The 14989-nt window shown below is 36.1% G+C and overlaps 2 protein-coding genes across 6 annotated transcripts in view; both read right to left on the reverse strand.

Moving 5' to 3' along the window:
* Positions 1-557: 557 nt before the first annotated feature.
* On the reverse strand, positions 558-5110 carry LOC128555606 (uncharacterized). The gene is made up of 2 exons (XM_053538408.1): positions 3286-5110; positions 558-2194 (listed from the first exon to the last, which is right to left on the reverse strand). The coding sequence occupies exons 1-2, from the start codon at positions 5108-5110 to the stop codon at positions 1725-1727; spliced, it is 2295 nt and encodes a 764-aa protein (XP_053394383.1). The 3' UTR covers positions 558-1724.
* A 99-nt stretch (positions 5111-5209) lies between these two features.
* The window catches only part of LOC123524831 (uncharacterized), a 31933-nt gene continuing 22153 nt past the window's right edge, over positions 5210-14989 (reverse strand). For 4 of the 5 annotated variants that reach the window (XM_045303340.2, XM_045303339.2, XM_045303338.2 and 1 more), the window contains exons 15-16: positions 10971-11024; positions 5210-5559 (exon numbers count right to left, since the gene is read on the reverse strand). In XM_045303340.2, coding sequence (XP_045159275.2) covers positions 5210-5559; positions 10971-11024 — 404 coding nt within the window. The remainder of the gene's footprint in view (positions 5560-10970; positions 11025-14989) is intronic. The other variant, XM_045303341.2, reaches the window with a different exon arrangement.

A 14989-nucleotide genomic window follows, 5' to 3' on the forward strand; every position in this document is an offset into this window, starting at 1 on the left:
TGACAGCACAATGCGGGTTTTATTAAGTATTGTGTAAATTATTCATAGAAATTGTAACAAAACAGGTATGTCAAGTATGAATCCTTACGAAAATTTAAAATAAGCCGCGGCTTATTTTTGGGATTTCAGGATATGCGTGCAAAGCAGTGATAAATTCGCAATGAAGTATTCCATGTACAAGTAAAATTGATCGATTTATGATAGTTATTGATTCCTCGCCGACACTCGAATGTCAGTTGTCAGAACTGGTGTCATTTGAAACAATGGAAGCAGACCCGTCAACTGATACCACGAATTCAAAGGTAAGTGCTATCGACTGTTGTTTCATAGTGTCAATTTTCAAAGATACCCATCTTTCTATTTAAGATTATTAATGGTAAAAACGTGCATTTTTAAAACATGCTGAAATTGCAATAAAACCCGTTTATGTTCGTCACCTTTACTCAGTACGTGTTATTATGTTAAAAGATACTGGCAGTTGGCAGAAGTGGACGAGGGTTAGTGTATGGTAGGGGTGGAGTCTTGAGCCCAAATGTGTGTGAAATAAAATGAACACGTTGCAATTTATCTTTTATTTATATGCCTTTTAATATTATTGTATACAAGAGATGTAATACAACGAATTCTATAACTTATTGAATTATATGTATAATCAACGAATAGTCAAGGCCTTCGAGTGATTTGTCGTCTAATTTACCACGATTCTGAGTTCAGATGCGTAGGAATTGAATCACTAGGGCGTTAGCCCGAGTGTTTAAATACTGAAGCATCTGTACAATGAACCGTTGTAAATTAGACAATTAATCACAAGAAGGCCTTGATTGTTTTCATTCTGACATGCTCAATAAAATATTTTACGACTTGATTTACCCGAGGAGTAATGAACCGGACGTCATGCGGAAATTTGACGTCATAATTGATATACGTTATACACTCATGCTAAGGTTATTTTTATCAAATTCTGATCTATCTATCTGAAATTTTGGTTAGCTTGTACTGTTTAGCACTGTACTTATTAGACTTAGGTAGTTCTGCACGTTGGAAATTTTTTTCTAATTTGAAACATTGGGACCTCATGCAAATTTTCATATTGGAAGTATATGGGAAACTCACAATTCTAATGACATTGTCACGAATTAAATGTTTTCTGCCATGTAGATTTCACCATCGTGAATAAACACATGGGCTATAATATGGTTGATGTAATTCATGTGCTTGTTAATTACATACTTGTTCGTAATTAGAGAGGTCCGCGCATTTCAAGGCTTTGATTTACCTTTCTACATGTCAACATATTTCACATGATATTTCATATTTAGAAAGATATTAATGTTGTTTTATATTACCTAACACACACGGGTTGCCATTAATTCGTGAAATAATTTTGATTTCAGTATGCCGAGACCAGGTTCTATTCAGCGTTGTCCCGATAAATGACGATACGCTGTTACTTTCTGCAGAACTACCTAAATAGCTTAATAAGTTGTTATCTCAGTTTAGTGTTATATTTTTCGTCCAGTAATAGTACAGTTATTTCAAGGATGTAAAATGTTGCCCATCGATATCAGAGACAATATTAAGAGACGTTGCCCTCATCCTATAAGCCTCTTGTAAAAGTTATATTGCCAAGCAACCTCAGGCAAAATTGTTTATCTATTAAGTAGCTGTAACCTATCCTATATTACAGCCTTTTATTCCGTTACAAAATCCATGGCACGGAATTTCTACTGTTCATCCATTTGATCAAACTCAAACTTTTTAAGTTCCAGCGTTTTGCCTAACTTATGCCCAAGAATATCTAAAATATTCATAATTGGTGTAACAACTGCCGAGCAGTCATTTGCCAGCATCCCTATAACCATACCAATGCAATATAAACGGTTGTCATCATCCGCAAGAAACACTGCAGAACCCGAGTCTCCTGCCTGACAAAATATTTTATTAACATAAGAATCTACCAAAAGTTGATTTTTCACAACATACTTTTGTCTACTTCCGTTATAAAGTGTTTCCAATGTTGTGTATTCCATTGTTTCCCTGACAACCCCGTCGGTTGTTGACAACGTCCCTTTTGTTAGAGAAGTTACATTTCCTATTTTGATGATTCGTCTGGTTGCATTATTTTGTACTGTTAATGTTTTTGCATCCATGTAATCCCCATCGTCATATGTAGGTAGGTCCGTGAGTGAAAGACCTGGAAGAAAGAATTCAACATACTGTTGTGGGTTGAAGAATACACCCGACATCAATCGTCCGTATACTGCATTTTGCATATAATAAAAAATGGTTAAATGCATCATCATAAAATTAGTCTTTATATATATGTTATGAAATAACGATTTAATATAAACTTTCTGACTAAATATTCGAAACTATTGATAGAAATTAAAATAGCGAATATTTAATTCTGAGGGCATGACGTATTTGTCATTGAAATGAATGTAAGTCTTTCTGGAAAAGTTTTCGCATTTATGAGCTTTGTTTTGGGTAGGGTATCATAGTAAGCAAACGGTTTCTTCTTTATCGGTAATTTACACTGACTAGTAGTGACTGTGAGAATAATGATGCATCAAATAAGCGGCTAATTTCAAGTAAGTCTTGTCCGGTGAAGGTAGCACGTGCATGAACTCAGAGCAGCCAGAATAGCCAGAACTAACCCTAACCCTAACCCCTAACCCTTCTGGCCACTCTAAACCCTTCTGGCCAGAAGAGTTAGAGGTTAGGGTTAGGTTTAGTTTTGGCTACTCTGGAAGATAGCATGATGACAAATCAAAATGGTTTAGTTCATGGATCTATAAAAGAATGCATATCTACAGATTACTGTAATTTCTTTTAGTATATTTTCGTAAATGTTTAACAAATTGATATCTACAATTCAAGAAGAGTGTTTACAATCTAGTATTCACTAACAGAACTGCTTTTATGTCATATGTACACAGACAAACTTTATATTGGTCAATGCTTTCAACAAAAATTAGAAATTGCGTGCTATCAACGCCACTCTAATTGACATGCGGTCATTATTATTTTGAAAATTATATATATATATCAAATGAAAAGCCTGATTTCATTCATATTTAAGAACGGAAGTATATTGTAAATTCCTTGTTACGAAATATGTACTTTAAATTCTCACTAAAGTTTATATTGGCTAATCTCAGAACATTACTGTATTGTTCTTCACCTAAACCAACCCAACGTAAATCTATAAACCACTGCAAATTATTGAAAATAAGAAGTGAAAAAATTCTAATAGTACTCTCTTTACAGTATTTATTACTTTACCTGCAAAATTTAAATCTTCTTTCGTAATGTTAACAAAGTGTCCTCTACTGGGTATTCTTTCTTGGCATATTTTCACCAAAGCTGCATCAATTTGTCCTCCTATGTGACTGCTCAAAACTTCTCCACATAACCTATCTTGCATCACACCGGAACGTGGTGGCAAATGTATATCAGCTGGTTGAACAACCTTAACTCCCACAATCTGGCTGTCGTTTCTAAGCGGTGGTAGTGGTTGGAATAAATGACGAACTGTTAGAAAACAAGTCTCACCTGTTTCTTTTATGTTGACCAATGGTCCAAGTGTTGCTGCTATGTTGGTGTTCATTTCACCAACACTGCAACCGAATGCAAGTTCTTTATTCCATTCTGTACTACGGCTTGTTAGATATGGACAAGGTGTGAAGAAACCTTCACGAATGTCTGTTTCATATGATTTGTCTATAAACGGATGGGCCAACTGTTTTGGAAAACACTTTTCCCCAAAAGGTATGTAACCTTTCACCTTGCAATATAAAACAATACATGGGTGTGGATGTTCAAACTGACCTTTGGAGGACCTGACAAAACTGACCTTCACAGCCTCCAAATTTTTATGAGTGTCCATTAAATGGTCCGCATGATATGAGACGGTTTCATTTATTGCAATGAATTCTTTGTCAGCTGTTTTCAGAAAAGATGGCTCATCTCTGTTAAATGAATTTTCCGCCTTGAGTGATTCCTTACTGACAAAACAGTAATCCCTTTTTACAAGACTGAATCCTTTAAAAGAGTCCATATCAATGTACCTCTTCATAAAACAAACCAGATATATCTCATTTGTATTATTTTGTTTCGCTGGGTAACTTTCTGATATGGCATTGTGCGTCTTCACAAGATCGTAACATATCAGATCTAAAATTACATATGCTGCAAATGAGTCGTGTCGTTCTAACTCAGCATTAAAGTCCTCTCTGTCAAACGTCTGTATCTCCAATTTTGGACCTAAAATACGAGCACCATGTCGTCGATAATCTTCGTTTGTTTTCATAGATATTTTCATTTGTTCAATCTCTTGCTTTTCAAGTTTGACAGTAAAAACTTTTTTTCCAACTTTCATATTGCGCAAAAGTAATGATGATATTTGGGCATTTTGCGAGAGTCCATTGGCAAATTTTTTATATAAACTCCTATTAAAGATATGACTATTTGCAGAAAACCCTAATGAAACAATTGTCAATGTGGACGAAAATATAGTTATCGGATTGAATGTATCGTAAAACAAAGGATTTTGGCATGAAACATCCAATATTGTTGCGTTGTGTACTAAATGAATGGTAGGATCACAGTCGCGCAAATGTATTGATCTAATTTCGTCTGGAAGACGTATGACACCACTGTGCTTCAAATTTTCCAAACAAACGTTTTTTATAGGGTATTTCTCCCATAAACTGCCTTTTCTCTTTGCGACTAACTGATTGAATTGTCTACTTAACTCGTCTTCGTCATCACTGGTAGTTGAATCGATATCAATAGAACTTACAATAACAGAATCTATCCCGTCAGCTATGAGTGTCTGCTCTGCATTTAGTTCTAATGCTGCTACCCTTGACCTATCGATGCTTGTAATGATTATAAATGTGCTCTGCGATAAGTTTGACGTGTTCACGGTTTCGTATAATGCCCTTAGCCTCTTAGGATCTTCATGCTTGCATTCAAATACAATCAATATATTTTGTAAATAATAATTCTCTTTCATTTGAAACGATTTGGTCATAAGTTTTTTCAAATCACTTACATCATCTTCTTCAGTTATTTCTAAAAGGAAAACTCCTTTAAACTGGGACATGAAATTATGATTATCTGTTTGTGTATAAGTCCTGGAGTGTTCAAATCCTAGTTTTCTCGGACTGTCATGTTTGCCTTTGATCACTGTGATGGTCTGTTTTCAAGCACGAAAGTGTTCATACCCTAGTTTTATGGCACTGCTAGGTATGCTTTGGAGCCATATGTGAACAAGATAGTTACCTGGAATAGCCGTTTCATTTGTCAGTAAAAGAAGAGATTGATAAGTCATGCGACTTTCACATGATTTCAAACATTTTGGTCTATGCTGGCATTCAGTCGATAATGCTTTTTTGATATGACTAGTCGGTTCTTTATTGTCGTCACAACCAACAACTTGTAAAGTGGGAACCAAAGCAAAACAAAAATGGCAGTTGTTGTCTAAACTATGATAGCGATAGTTTTTAAAATGTGCCGAATCTTCATAATACTTTTGTAAGTATTCTGACAACTCTGAAAAAAGAAACGTGTTTCATCGAATTATTTGCAAAGGAAACAAATACAAATAACATATACATTTATACGATTTGATTAAACATACTTATAGCCTATATATATAGGGTGAGGTCACTGACTTCAAATCACTTGCTCCTCATTGACGTGGGTTCGAGCCTCACTTGGGGCGTTGAGTTGTTCATGTGAGTAAGCTTACGGAAGATCGGAGGTTCTGCCCAGGTTCCCACTCGTGATGAAATAATGCACGGAGGGGCACCTGGGGTCTTCCTCCACCATCACAACTGGAAAGTCGCCATATGACCTACAATAGTGTCGGTGCGACAAAGCTAGCAAAATGAATAAATAAGATGGCTTTCACAATACTAAGCACATCAACATAAGACTTTCAAAACTTCTCAGTACAAAACAGGTTTCCAATAAATAAACACAATCATTTGGAAACTGAAAAACTGTTAATGTTTATCTAAATAAAACATCTCAATGATTAACACTAAATCATTCTATGTCTGCGTTACAATAGTGTAGTCGTTTTATTTAGCTGCATTCTTTACAAAACTTCGAAACGAATGGTTTTACTATACCACTTCCGTATTCAAGAAAAAGTTCATTGTGTTTATTTTATCTGTTATTTGATTTGGGTAGAGAATTCAAATGATTCTTAGAAATACCTGTAAAAAATAGGACCTGTTTTACAGCTGTGAAACGTCTGTAAAAGAACTGTTTTTTAAAATTACAGCTGTAAAAGACCTATAAGTGGAGACTTACCAGAAATACAGTTGAAATTTACAGGTGTAAAATAATTGCAGGTCTTAAAAATACAGCTGTAAAAATTTTAGTTGAAAGTTACTGCTGTAAAATAGTCATGTCTCAGAATTACAGCTGTAACTTTTTTGGAGGGAAACATGAGTATTGTCAGCCATCTTTAATGCATTTTGGCGGGATATAACTGAAATCCACAGAGACACCACATCATCTAAAATATTGGAATTTTAGCCATTATGGAGTAAGTGCAAATGTTTAATTATCTAATACAGTAGTAAAAGGACATGTGTAAGCACATGCATTAACAATTTACTCTTTATTTGAAACTGATAGGTTTAAAGGAAAAAAATACAAAATTGTCATATATTTTCATGACACAGAAAGTTTCATAAACAAGATATGATGCATAGTTCCTACTTTGTATTCTACTCTTTAACTTTGCAATTGCTATACTAGAAACATATTTCATATTTTTTTTTTACTTACTAGATCATTATTTTTGCCATTTATGTAGTAATTGCTACCCTTTCTAGAGAATTACAACTCATCCTAAAACGTTTTGTTCTGATTTCGTCCCTTAAAATAATGTACACTTTTTCAACGCCTGTTATATTTCTACAGCTGTAACTTTTACAGCTGTTACTTTTTCATTTTTACAACTGTAACATTTTCTTACAACTGTATCTCAGTTACATACTTCGACCTGTTACAGTCGTTTTACCAGCTGTAAATTGAAATGTACAGCTGTAAAATTAATGTTGTTATATAAAATCTACAGGTGTAAAATTCCGATAATCATGACTGTAATTTTAACAAAAATACAGGTCTTTTACAGCTGTAAAATTTCGTACAGGAATTAATCATTTTGTTTATGTTTGGATGTTGTTGATATTTACTACCCTAGCACATTTTGTAACAGGGGAATGTTTTATCCCTTAAGTTTTCCATTAATGAGTTTGTTTACTAATATAAGTTGTATGGTATTGTAAAGTTCTCAATAGAAATTACATTGTAAATTGATCTCATATTGATTTCATTAGCTTTAATAATTTTATAATTGCTTTCGATGGAACATAATTGCTTATAAATATTAATTACTTTATTTACCTTGTCCGCTTATTGTTGTTATTTCATACTTGTATGTTATTGCGATGCAGTTCTTGAAAAAAACGGTATAATACTCAGGAACACGCTTAGAAATGGCAAATTAGAGAAAGCTAGTAACCCCACAAGTGGTGGAGACAACTTAATTGATTTTGTAAGAAAGACATACAAGAAAGAGTCTGCCAAAGTACTTATTTTACACTGTGTGTTCGAGTTTAGTTTTTATGTACTATTGATGTCATGTTAACAGCATAAAAAGCATGGTTGCCATGACCGTGGTTTAGTTTTAGATATGTATTGTCTTAATAATGAACGACATATGAGTCTTCCTGAATCTTTTACTATAACTTTTCACACTACTTAATTAATGAAGACGTGACCGTGGTTTGCTTCAATATGTACCTATCTAGAACCATCACTACCCTTTTTTAAAACATATATCGCGCGCTCGTTACCTTATCTAGAGTGCACGATATAATATGTCTCGGAGAGGACATTACTGGGATGCTACAGAAAATCAGTAAAGTTGTTCATGAAACATATACCTTTACTTTATTTTTGACCTTCAAGTTCTTCAAAGGAGCCAAGGGGAAATATCTGAACAAAATTCAGAGGAAACCATAAAATAATGTTACAGACAAAGTTTAGTGAAGATCCATCATGTGAATAATGTTGACAGGTAATTATAGCTTGTTATATTTTAAGAACTGTCGGCCCCTTAAATAGACCAAGCTAAACCATTTGATAAAAGTGCAAGAAGAGTATGCTATAATGCTACAGAACAAGCTTGGTGAAGATCTAGAATCCGGTTCATGAGGACAAGTCCTTTTTCATTTTCAGATCAGGCTTCCTCCAAAAGCGGTTATGCTGAACCATTTGATGATTGAAGCAAGATCTTACAAGGATGCTACAGGCCATGTTTAATAATAATCCACAAAGTCGTTCATTCAAAGTATATGTTTAAATAATGCATTACGGTTTTAACTTTGGTAGCCAGTAAAAGAGGCCACGCTGACTCATTGAACAAGCTTGAGAAAGGTTATGCAATAATGCTACCGGCCACGTTTGGTGTCTCTCTGACAAGTCATTTCAGACAAGATGTTTAAGTGAAACTGTTGATGCAGGACGGCGGACGCCGGACATCCACATATACTAATAGCTCACCCTGAAGGAGTTCAAGTTAGCTAGAAATGTAATTATATAAAACCGCATAACGATTCATTATAGATCAAAAAATAAAACGGAACTCTATGTTGCGAATCTTCGAAACTTCAGGTCCTTTTAATTGACGTTCATTTCCTGCACTTCAATTAAATGCGCATCTTGTTAGAGTTGTTAAGAAAACATTCATATTATTTCATTTCTTTCGTAATATGTAATACAAGCAAAAAATGTATCATTGGAAGTAGTTCCGGATAAGTAATATCCGGCTCTTTCCAGTAATTCGGAATGTCACCTCGCCGCCTCAACATATATCCTTTACCGGATATTCCCATCATCACCAGCAGTCAGTAAAATGTTCTTATATGAAACAACAACATTAAGTTTAACGAAAGATATTTATAACTGATTCATTTGTTTCCTCACTTCTCTGATCAGATCAGATACGAGGGTCCTGCAAAAAGTTCTGTCACTAATGTGTTTCCGTAGTTTTATCCCATGTACATTTTTTTTAAAACGCTTTCTTGCACACCGGACTGGCGTTTCCGGTGATTTTACCCATGCCGGCAAAACCCATCTGGCACCCCCATGCCAGATGACTCTCGTGCTGTTAATGACAACTAGTGGTTCATGCACTGATAATATATTGTTTATGTAAAATACGAAAAAAGCAGGTACCTTGATAGTTTCTCTCCGTTCCTTATAGTATATTTCTCGATTCAAAATACGTTAGTTTACCGTAAGAACATAACGTTACGCTACAAACGATAAAACTAAAGTGGAACTTTGTTATTGCGCGTAACGCAAAACATCATGACGTCACTCCTGCTTACGGACGTTAATTTCCCGCGCTTTGTGTTCATTCTCTACTATAAGAAAGACTGCTACGTAAATATATCTACCTATTATTTGTAAAATATGGTATGCAAGAAAAATAATCTGCCAGAATGAAATGCAGGCATGTATACGACATGCAAGATATTATTATTACTGCACATGAATGGTGTGTCCAACAGCTAACGATATCCGTTTATTTCGTGCAAATTAATTTTCAAATGAGTTATTTCATATTGAAATACATGCAGTCATATAAACTGACCAGTTTACTTGTGACATTGTAAAATGAATTCGTATCATATATTAAAGCCGCATTAGGCTAGATTCAAAGCAGATATTTTATAAGTTTGTAGTATATATGGAGCTAAGGCCGTTTCAATACGCACAGTGTTTAGGTGGGTTAAAGCGTTTAGAGCATGGAAATTATCTGTTGAAGATGATACCCGTTCTGGTAGGCTTAAAACCCCTGGTATATCAGAAGGCAAACTATTTTTTAAAAAACGCTTTTGGAACTGAGAAAGTTTTGCGCTAGGTTGGTACCTCATTTGCTCACTTGCTCACTGAGGAGCAAAAGATGAAGCGTCTTAAATGTGCCCGGTAACATTTTTTTGGAAACATACAAAGGCTGTGATAATCGGTTTATTTCTAATAGCTACCAGGTGCCGAAACCTGGGTGCACATGTTTTAGCCACAGAGAAGGGCTGATAATAACCAATGGAAGCGAAAAGATCAAAAACGCCCTTGTATTGCCAAGAGAACCGTAAGTTTGAAACAGATGTATACAATTTACTTCAATTCTAGTGGGCTAATAGTTCAAGTGCCTTGTCCATCTGGTCATACAGTCACTAGACGATTCTAAAAGAACTAAGTACTGAAGAAAGAAAAGATCTTGTCAATAAGAAACGTCCAAGTAAAGGTTGATCAGGAGTCTATCTTATACACAGCAACGCCCCCTCTTACGAGTGCGATGTTGTTATGTCCTTTTTACTCTGAAAAGGTGGAAGTTGTAAATCATCCGCCTTATTCACCTGACCTGAGTCACTGTGACTTTTGTATTTCCAAGGCTTAAGAAAATGCTTTCTCGAAAGAAATATAAGTCCAGACGTTCTCTCGGCAGCGCCATTTATGTGTCTCAAACAGATATCACAAGACGATTACTTATCTGCTTTTCGCGATTGAGTAAAAAGGTTACAAAAATGTGTTGCGGGAAAGGGGAAATACTCTGAAGGTTTGTAATCAAAATAATTCTGATAAAACGAAGCACTTAACAAATACCAATCCAGTGACAAAACTTTTTGCAGGATCCTCGTAGGAAACGATACTTAATTTGGTAATGCTATTAAGCTATTTAAAAAGGTCATCTTTTTCGCCGCTTTATTCAAAATAAATACAATGTGTCGTGCTTGTATAAAGATTGAACATAGTTTCAAAGCCGGATATTTTCTCAGAATTTTATAATATCATTCCTGTAGCCACAGTAACTTATTCGTTGACCTGTATGATGTTGTCAAAATAAGAATAGATACAGACAAACGTTTACTTACCATAATTTTGAGGAAACTGAGGCAGCATTCGCTTTTGTTTTCGTAAAGGTGACACTGTTTAGAATACAAATGAAATGACAATCTTTAAAGGTTATATACATTGATATATCGTCAGGTAATGACTTTGATACCGCGGTTGTTTAAATTAAAAAGCTTTTTCATTCAAGAAAGCACACAGCTCTTATGATTAGCATTAAGGACCGTTGAACGTCCATCACGCGTCCGTCTAATATTGTTTTAATTATTCTCTAATTTCCACATTTCTTAGCAATCTGAATTAAACTTTTACAGAATGATCATGGCCATCTGTTCTTGACCATGTTGACTATGGATAAAGCCGGAGTATATCAATAGTCATGACACATCAAGGGGCCTCCGTGACTGGTTGGCCAAGGTAGCTGACTTCAAATTACTTGCCCTTCAGCGATGTTGGTTCGAGCCTCACCCGGGACGTTGATTTCTTCATGTGAGGAAGCCATCCAGTGGGCTTACGGAAGGTCGTTGGTTCTACCCAGGTGCCCGCTTGTGGTAAAATAAAGGACAGAGGCGCACATTGGGTCTTCCTCCACAACAGAAGCTGGAAAGTCGCCATATGACCTATATTATGTCGGTGCGATGTTAAACCCAGCAAAAAAACGACATATCAAACAAATTAAAAATATATAATCACGGTTACATATAAGCACCTTAAATGATCAAAAGTAATGGTAGTGGTAATTTCTCAATTTGATTCTTATCATAGTTAGACAGGGATACAATGTTTTGTTGGGTTTTACATCAAACTGCCACAAGCTTTCAAATTTTGTTGGTAGATCCCAGGTACCCCTTCAGGCATTACTGCAGGAACGTAGAGCACCTGGACAGAACCATCGGCCTTTCATAAGTCAGATGAATGACTTCCTCATACGAAAGAATTTAGCACCGTATGCTGCCAAATGAGGAGGTTTTCAATCAGATCTTCTCATATCAATGTCCAGCTCGACATTTATGTTGTGTTATGATACGTTTAAGATTTTCAGCTTAGCTTAAGCATTTCACCTTTGGTATTTTCAATATTTACGCTTTTATAGTTTTGGGTTTTGTTTAAAACCCCTGGGATATGGTGCCTGCTTTTAACTCAGACATTCGAAGACGGGTGAGAGCACTCAGGCGTATGCGTCGCCGTCACAGTCGTCGTCGTCATTGTCACACATTGGTTAAAGTTTTGTGAGCAAGTTATTATTTCAATGACCAATTCAAATGTCGCCCTGTCGAATGTTGTTTCGCAAACCACGCAACGTCGAACGTCGCCCCACTAAAAGTTGTCCCGCTGAATGTCACCCCGCCAAATCGGCCCTGCCAAATGTCGCCCTGCAAAAGTTTCCCCTCTTGATTTTAGGACCCAGGCTTTGTATGGCACGAGCTGTACGACTAAGGAAATATTAAGTGGTTTCTCTACGAGAGTTAAAATAACTGCTCAGATATTATCTGACATGACCCATGCCCTACCCTCTTTGCCAAATGTATCATTGACCTTTCATATACGGATCTGATGCTGGCTCACAATAATCCACCTCACTGAGGCAAGCATACGGTATTGTCCAAAGGTACAATAAAGTTATAACTTAGACAAAAATGAGATAGACGGACTCATATAGCTCTGTATGTATCTTTATGTATGCAATTTTAAAAGTATCCCTGGTATACTCACTGATGAATTGAAGGTTGGGTTGGGGGTCGGGGTGAAAGGATGGGGTAAGACCTAGCAATATTCTCTGGTAACGTTTCATAGTGCTAATATTTATCCCCAATTTGATAAACACTTTCATGTCATTCCGCTTAGCTCAATAGGTAGAGCGTTGGTCTACGGAACGCGGGGTCGTGAGTTCGATCCTCGGGCGGGGCGTATGTTCTCCGTGACTATTTTATAAACGACATTGTGTCTGAAACCATTAATCCTCCACTTCTGACTCATGTGGGGAAGTTGGCAGTTACTTGCGGAGAACAGGTTTGTACTGGTACAGAATCCAAGAATAATGGTTAGATTAACTGCCCGCCGTTACATGACTGAAATACTGTTGAAAAACGGCGTTAAACACAAAACAAACAAACAAACAAACAAACAAATCATTCCGGAAGTCAAAAAGGCGATATTTGGCGGGTAGACATTCAGCAGGCTACATTCGCAGGAGGTTACCGGTAGGGCGACATTCGGCGGATCGACGTTCGGCGCGTCGTCGTTTCATAGGGCGGCGCTCGGCGGGGCAACGTTTTCGGTGCGACGTTCGGCTGGGCGATGTTTGACGGGGCGGCCTTTCGCGGGTCGACGATTGATGGGTCAAGATTCGGCGGGGAGACGTTTGGCGGGACGACGTACGGTGGGGCATATTAATGAAATAATGGAATGGCACATATCCGCCACCGTATTATGAGATCCGATTTAAATTTCAATGTAGCGATTTTCGAAACTGACCTTCCAATACAGAAGATTTATATATACCAACTTAATAGTAAAAATAATGAAAGTTTTACAAAAGGGTATAAGAATTATAAAACATCTAGCTATAGTTGGACGTTCTTTTTAAATTGTGGATGTCGATTTTAAAAGATACGTTGGTATATTTAGGACACAGACTTACGTTTTTAAAAAAACTGAATTATCTTGAGCGCTCGAAATAAGACGTCATTCAATCAATATGAGATATCGTGCACTCGAGATAAGATGTCGTGCAATCATAAGATATAAGATATCAAACGCTAGAGATACGGTGTCATGCGACTGAAATGATACGTCATGCGCTTGAGATAAGATAACTCGCGAAAGAAACAAGATGTCATGCACTCGAGGTAAGATGTCGCGTACTCAAAATAAGATGTAGGACGATTAAGATAAAATGTCGTGAGATGGAATTAAGATTCCATGCGTTGGAGATAATTTTATCTTTTAACAAGAGAATTACAATGGTAATTACTACATCGATTACCTGCGTTTTACATGAAACACGTCCCATGCACAAGCGGCTATGATTTTGTACAAATCAGAAGTGTGAACAATTTTAGCTAAATATGCACTATTTGCCAAGATTATTATAGAAAAGGTAAGCCATGGTCAGTAAACGATTGTGGTCAATAATTTATTCTAATATCGAACAAGCTATTTAGACAAGAAAGAAAATGTCCAAAGTATCTTGATACAAATAGATAAAAAAATAATCCCGCAAATGGTGGAGACAACTTAAACGATTTTGTAAAAAAGACATACAAGAAGCATTCTACCAATTTGAAAGTACTTATTTGAACCTGCGTGTTCGAACTAAAACAATAATTATTTTTATGTACTGTTGATGTCATGTTAACAGCAGAAAAAACATGGTTGCCATGACCGTGGTTTAGTTTTTGATATGTATGAATCTTTGACGTTGACTTTTTACACTACTTAATGTGTATTGATACCTATCTAGAACTATCACTACCCTCGCGCGCTCGTTATTTTTTCTAGATGTGTCTCAGAGAGGATATTACAGGGATGCTACAAAAAACAATAAAGTTGTACATGAAAAATATACTATTTCATTATTTTTGTCCTTCAAGTTATTCAAAGGAGCCAAGGGAAAATATCTGAAAAAAATTCAGAGGAAACCATAACATAATGTTATAGACAAAGTTAAGTGAAAATCCATCATGTGATTAATGTTGACAGGTAATAATAGCTTGTTATATTTTTAGAACTGTCGGCCCCTAAAAAAGACCAAGCTAAACTATTTAATAACAGTGCAAGACGAGCATGCTATGATGCTACAGAACAACTTTGGTGAAGATCCCGAACCCAGTTCATGAGGACAAGTCCTTCTTTTCTATTTTTCGATCAGGCTTCTCCCGAAAGTGGTTAAGCTGAACCATTTGATGATTGAAGCAAGATCATACAAGGATGCTACAGGCTATGTTAGATAAAATCCATAAAGTCGTTCATTCAAAGTATATGTTTGAATAATGCATTCCGATTTTAACTTTGGTAGCCAATAAAAAGAAGCCAAACTGAC

The sequence above is a fragment of the Mercenaria mercenaria genome, chromosome 3, assembly GCF_021730395.1.
Source record: "Mercenaria mercenaria strain notata chromosome 3, MADL_Memer_1, whole genome shotgun sequence".
Classification (NCBI taxonomy): Eukaryota; Metazoa; Mollusca; class Bivalvia; order Venerida; family Veneridae; genus Mercenaria; species Mercenaria mercenaria.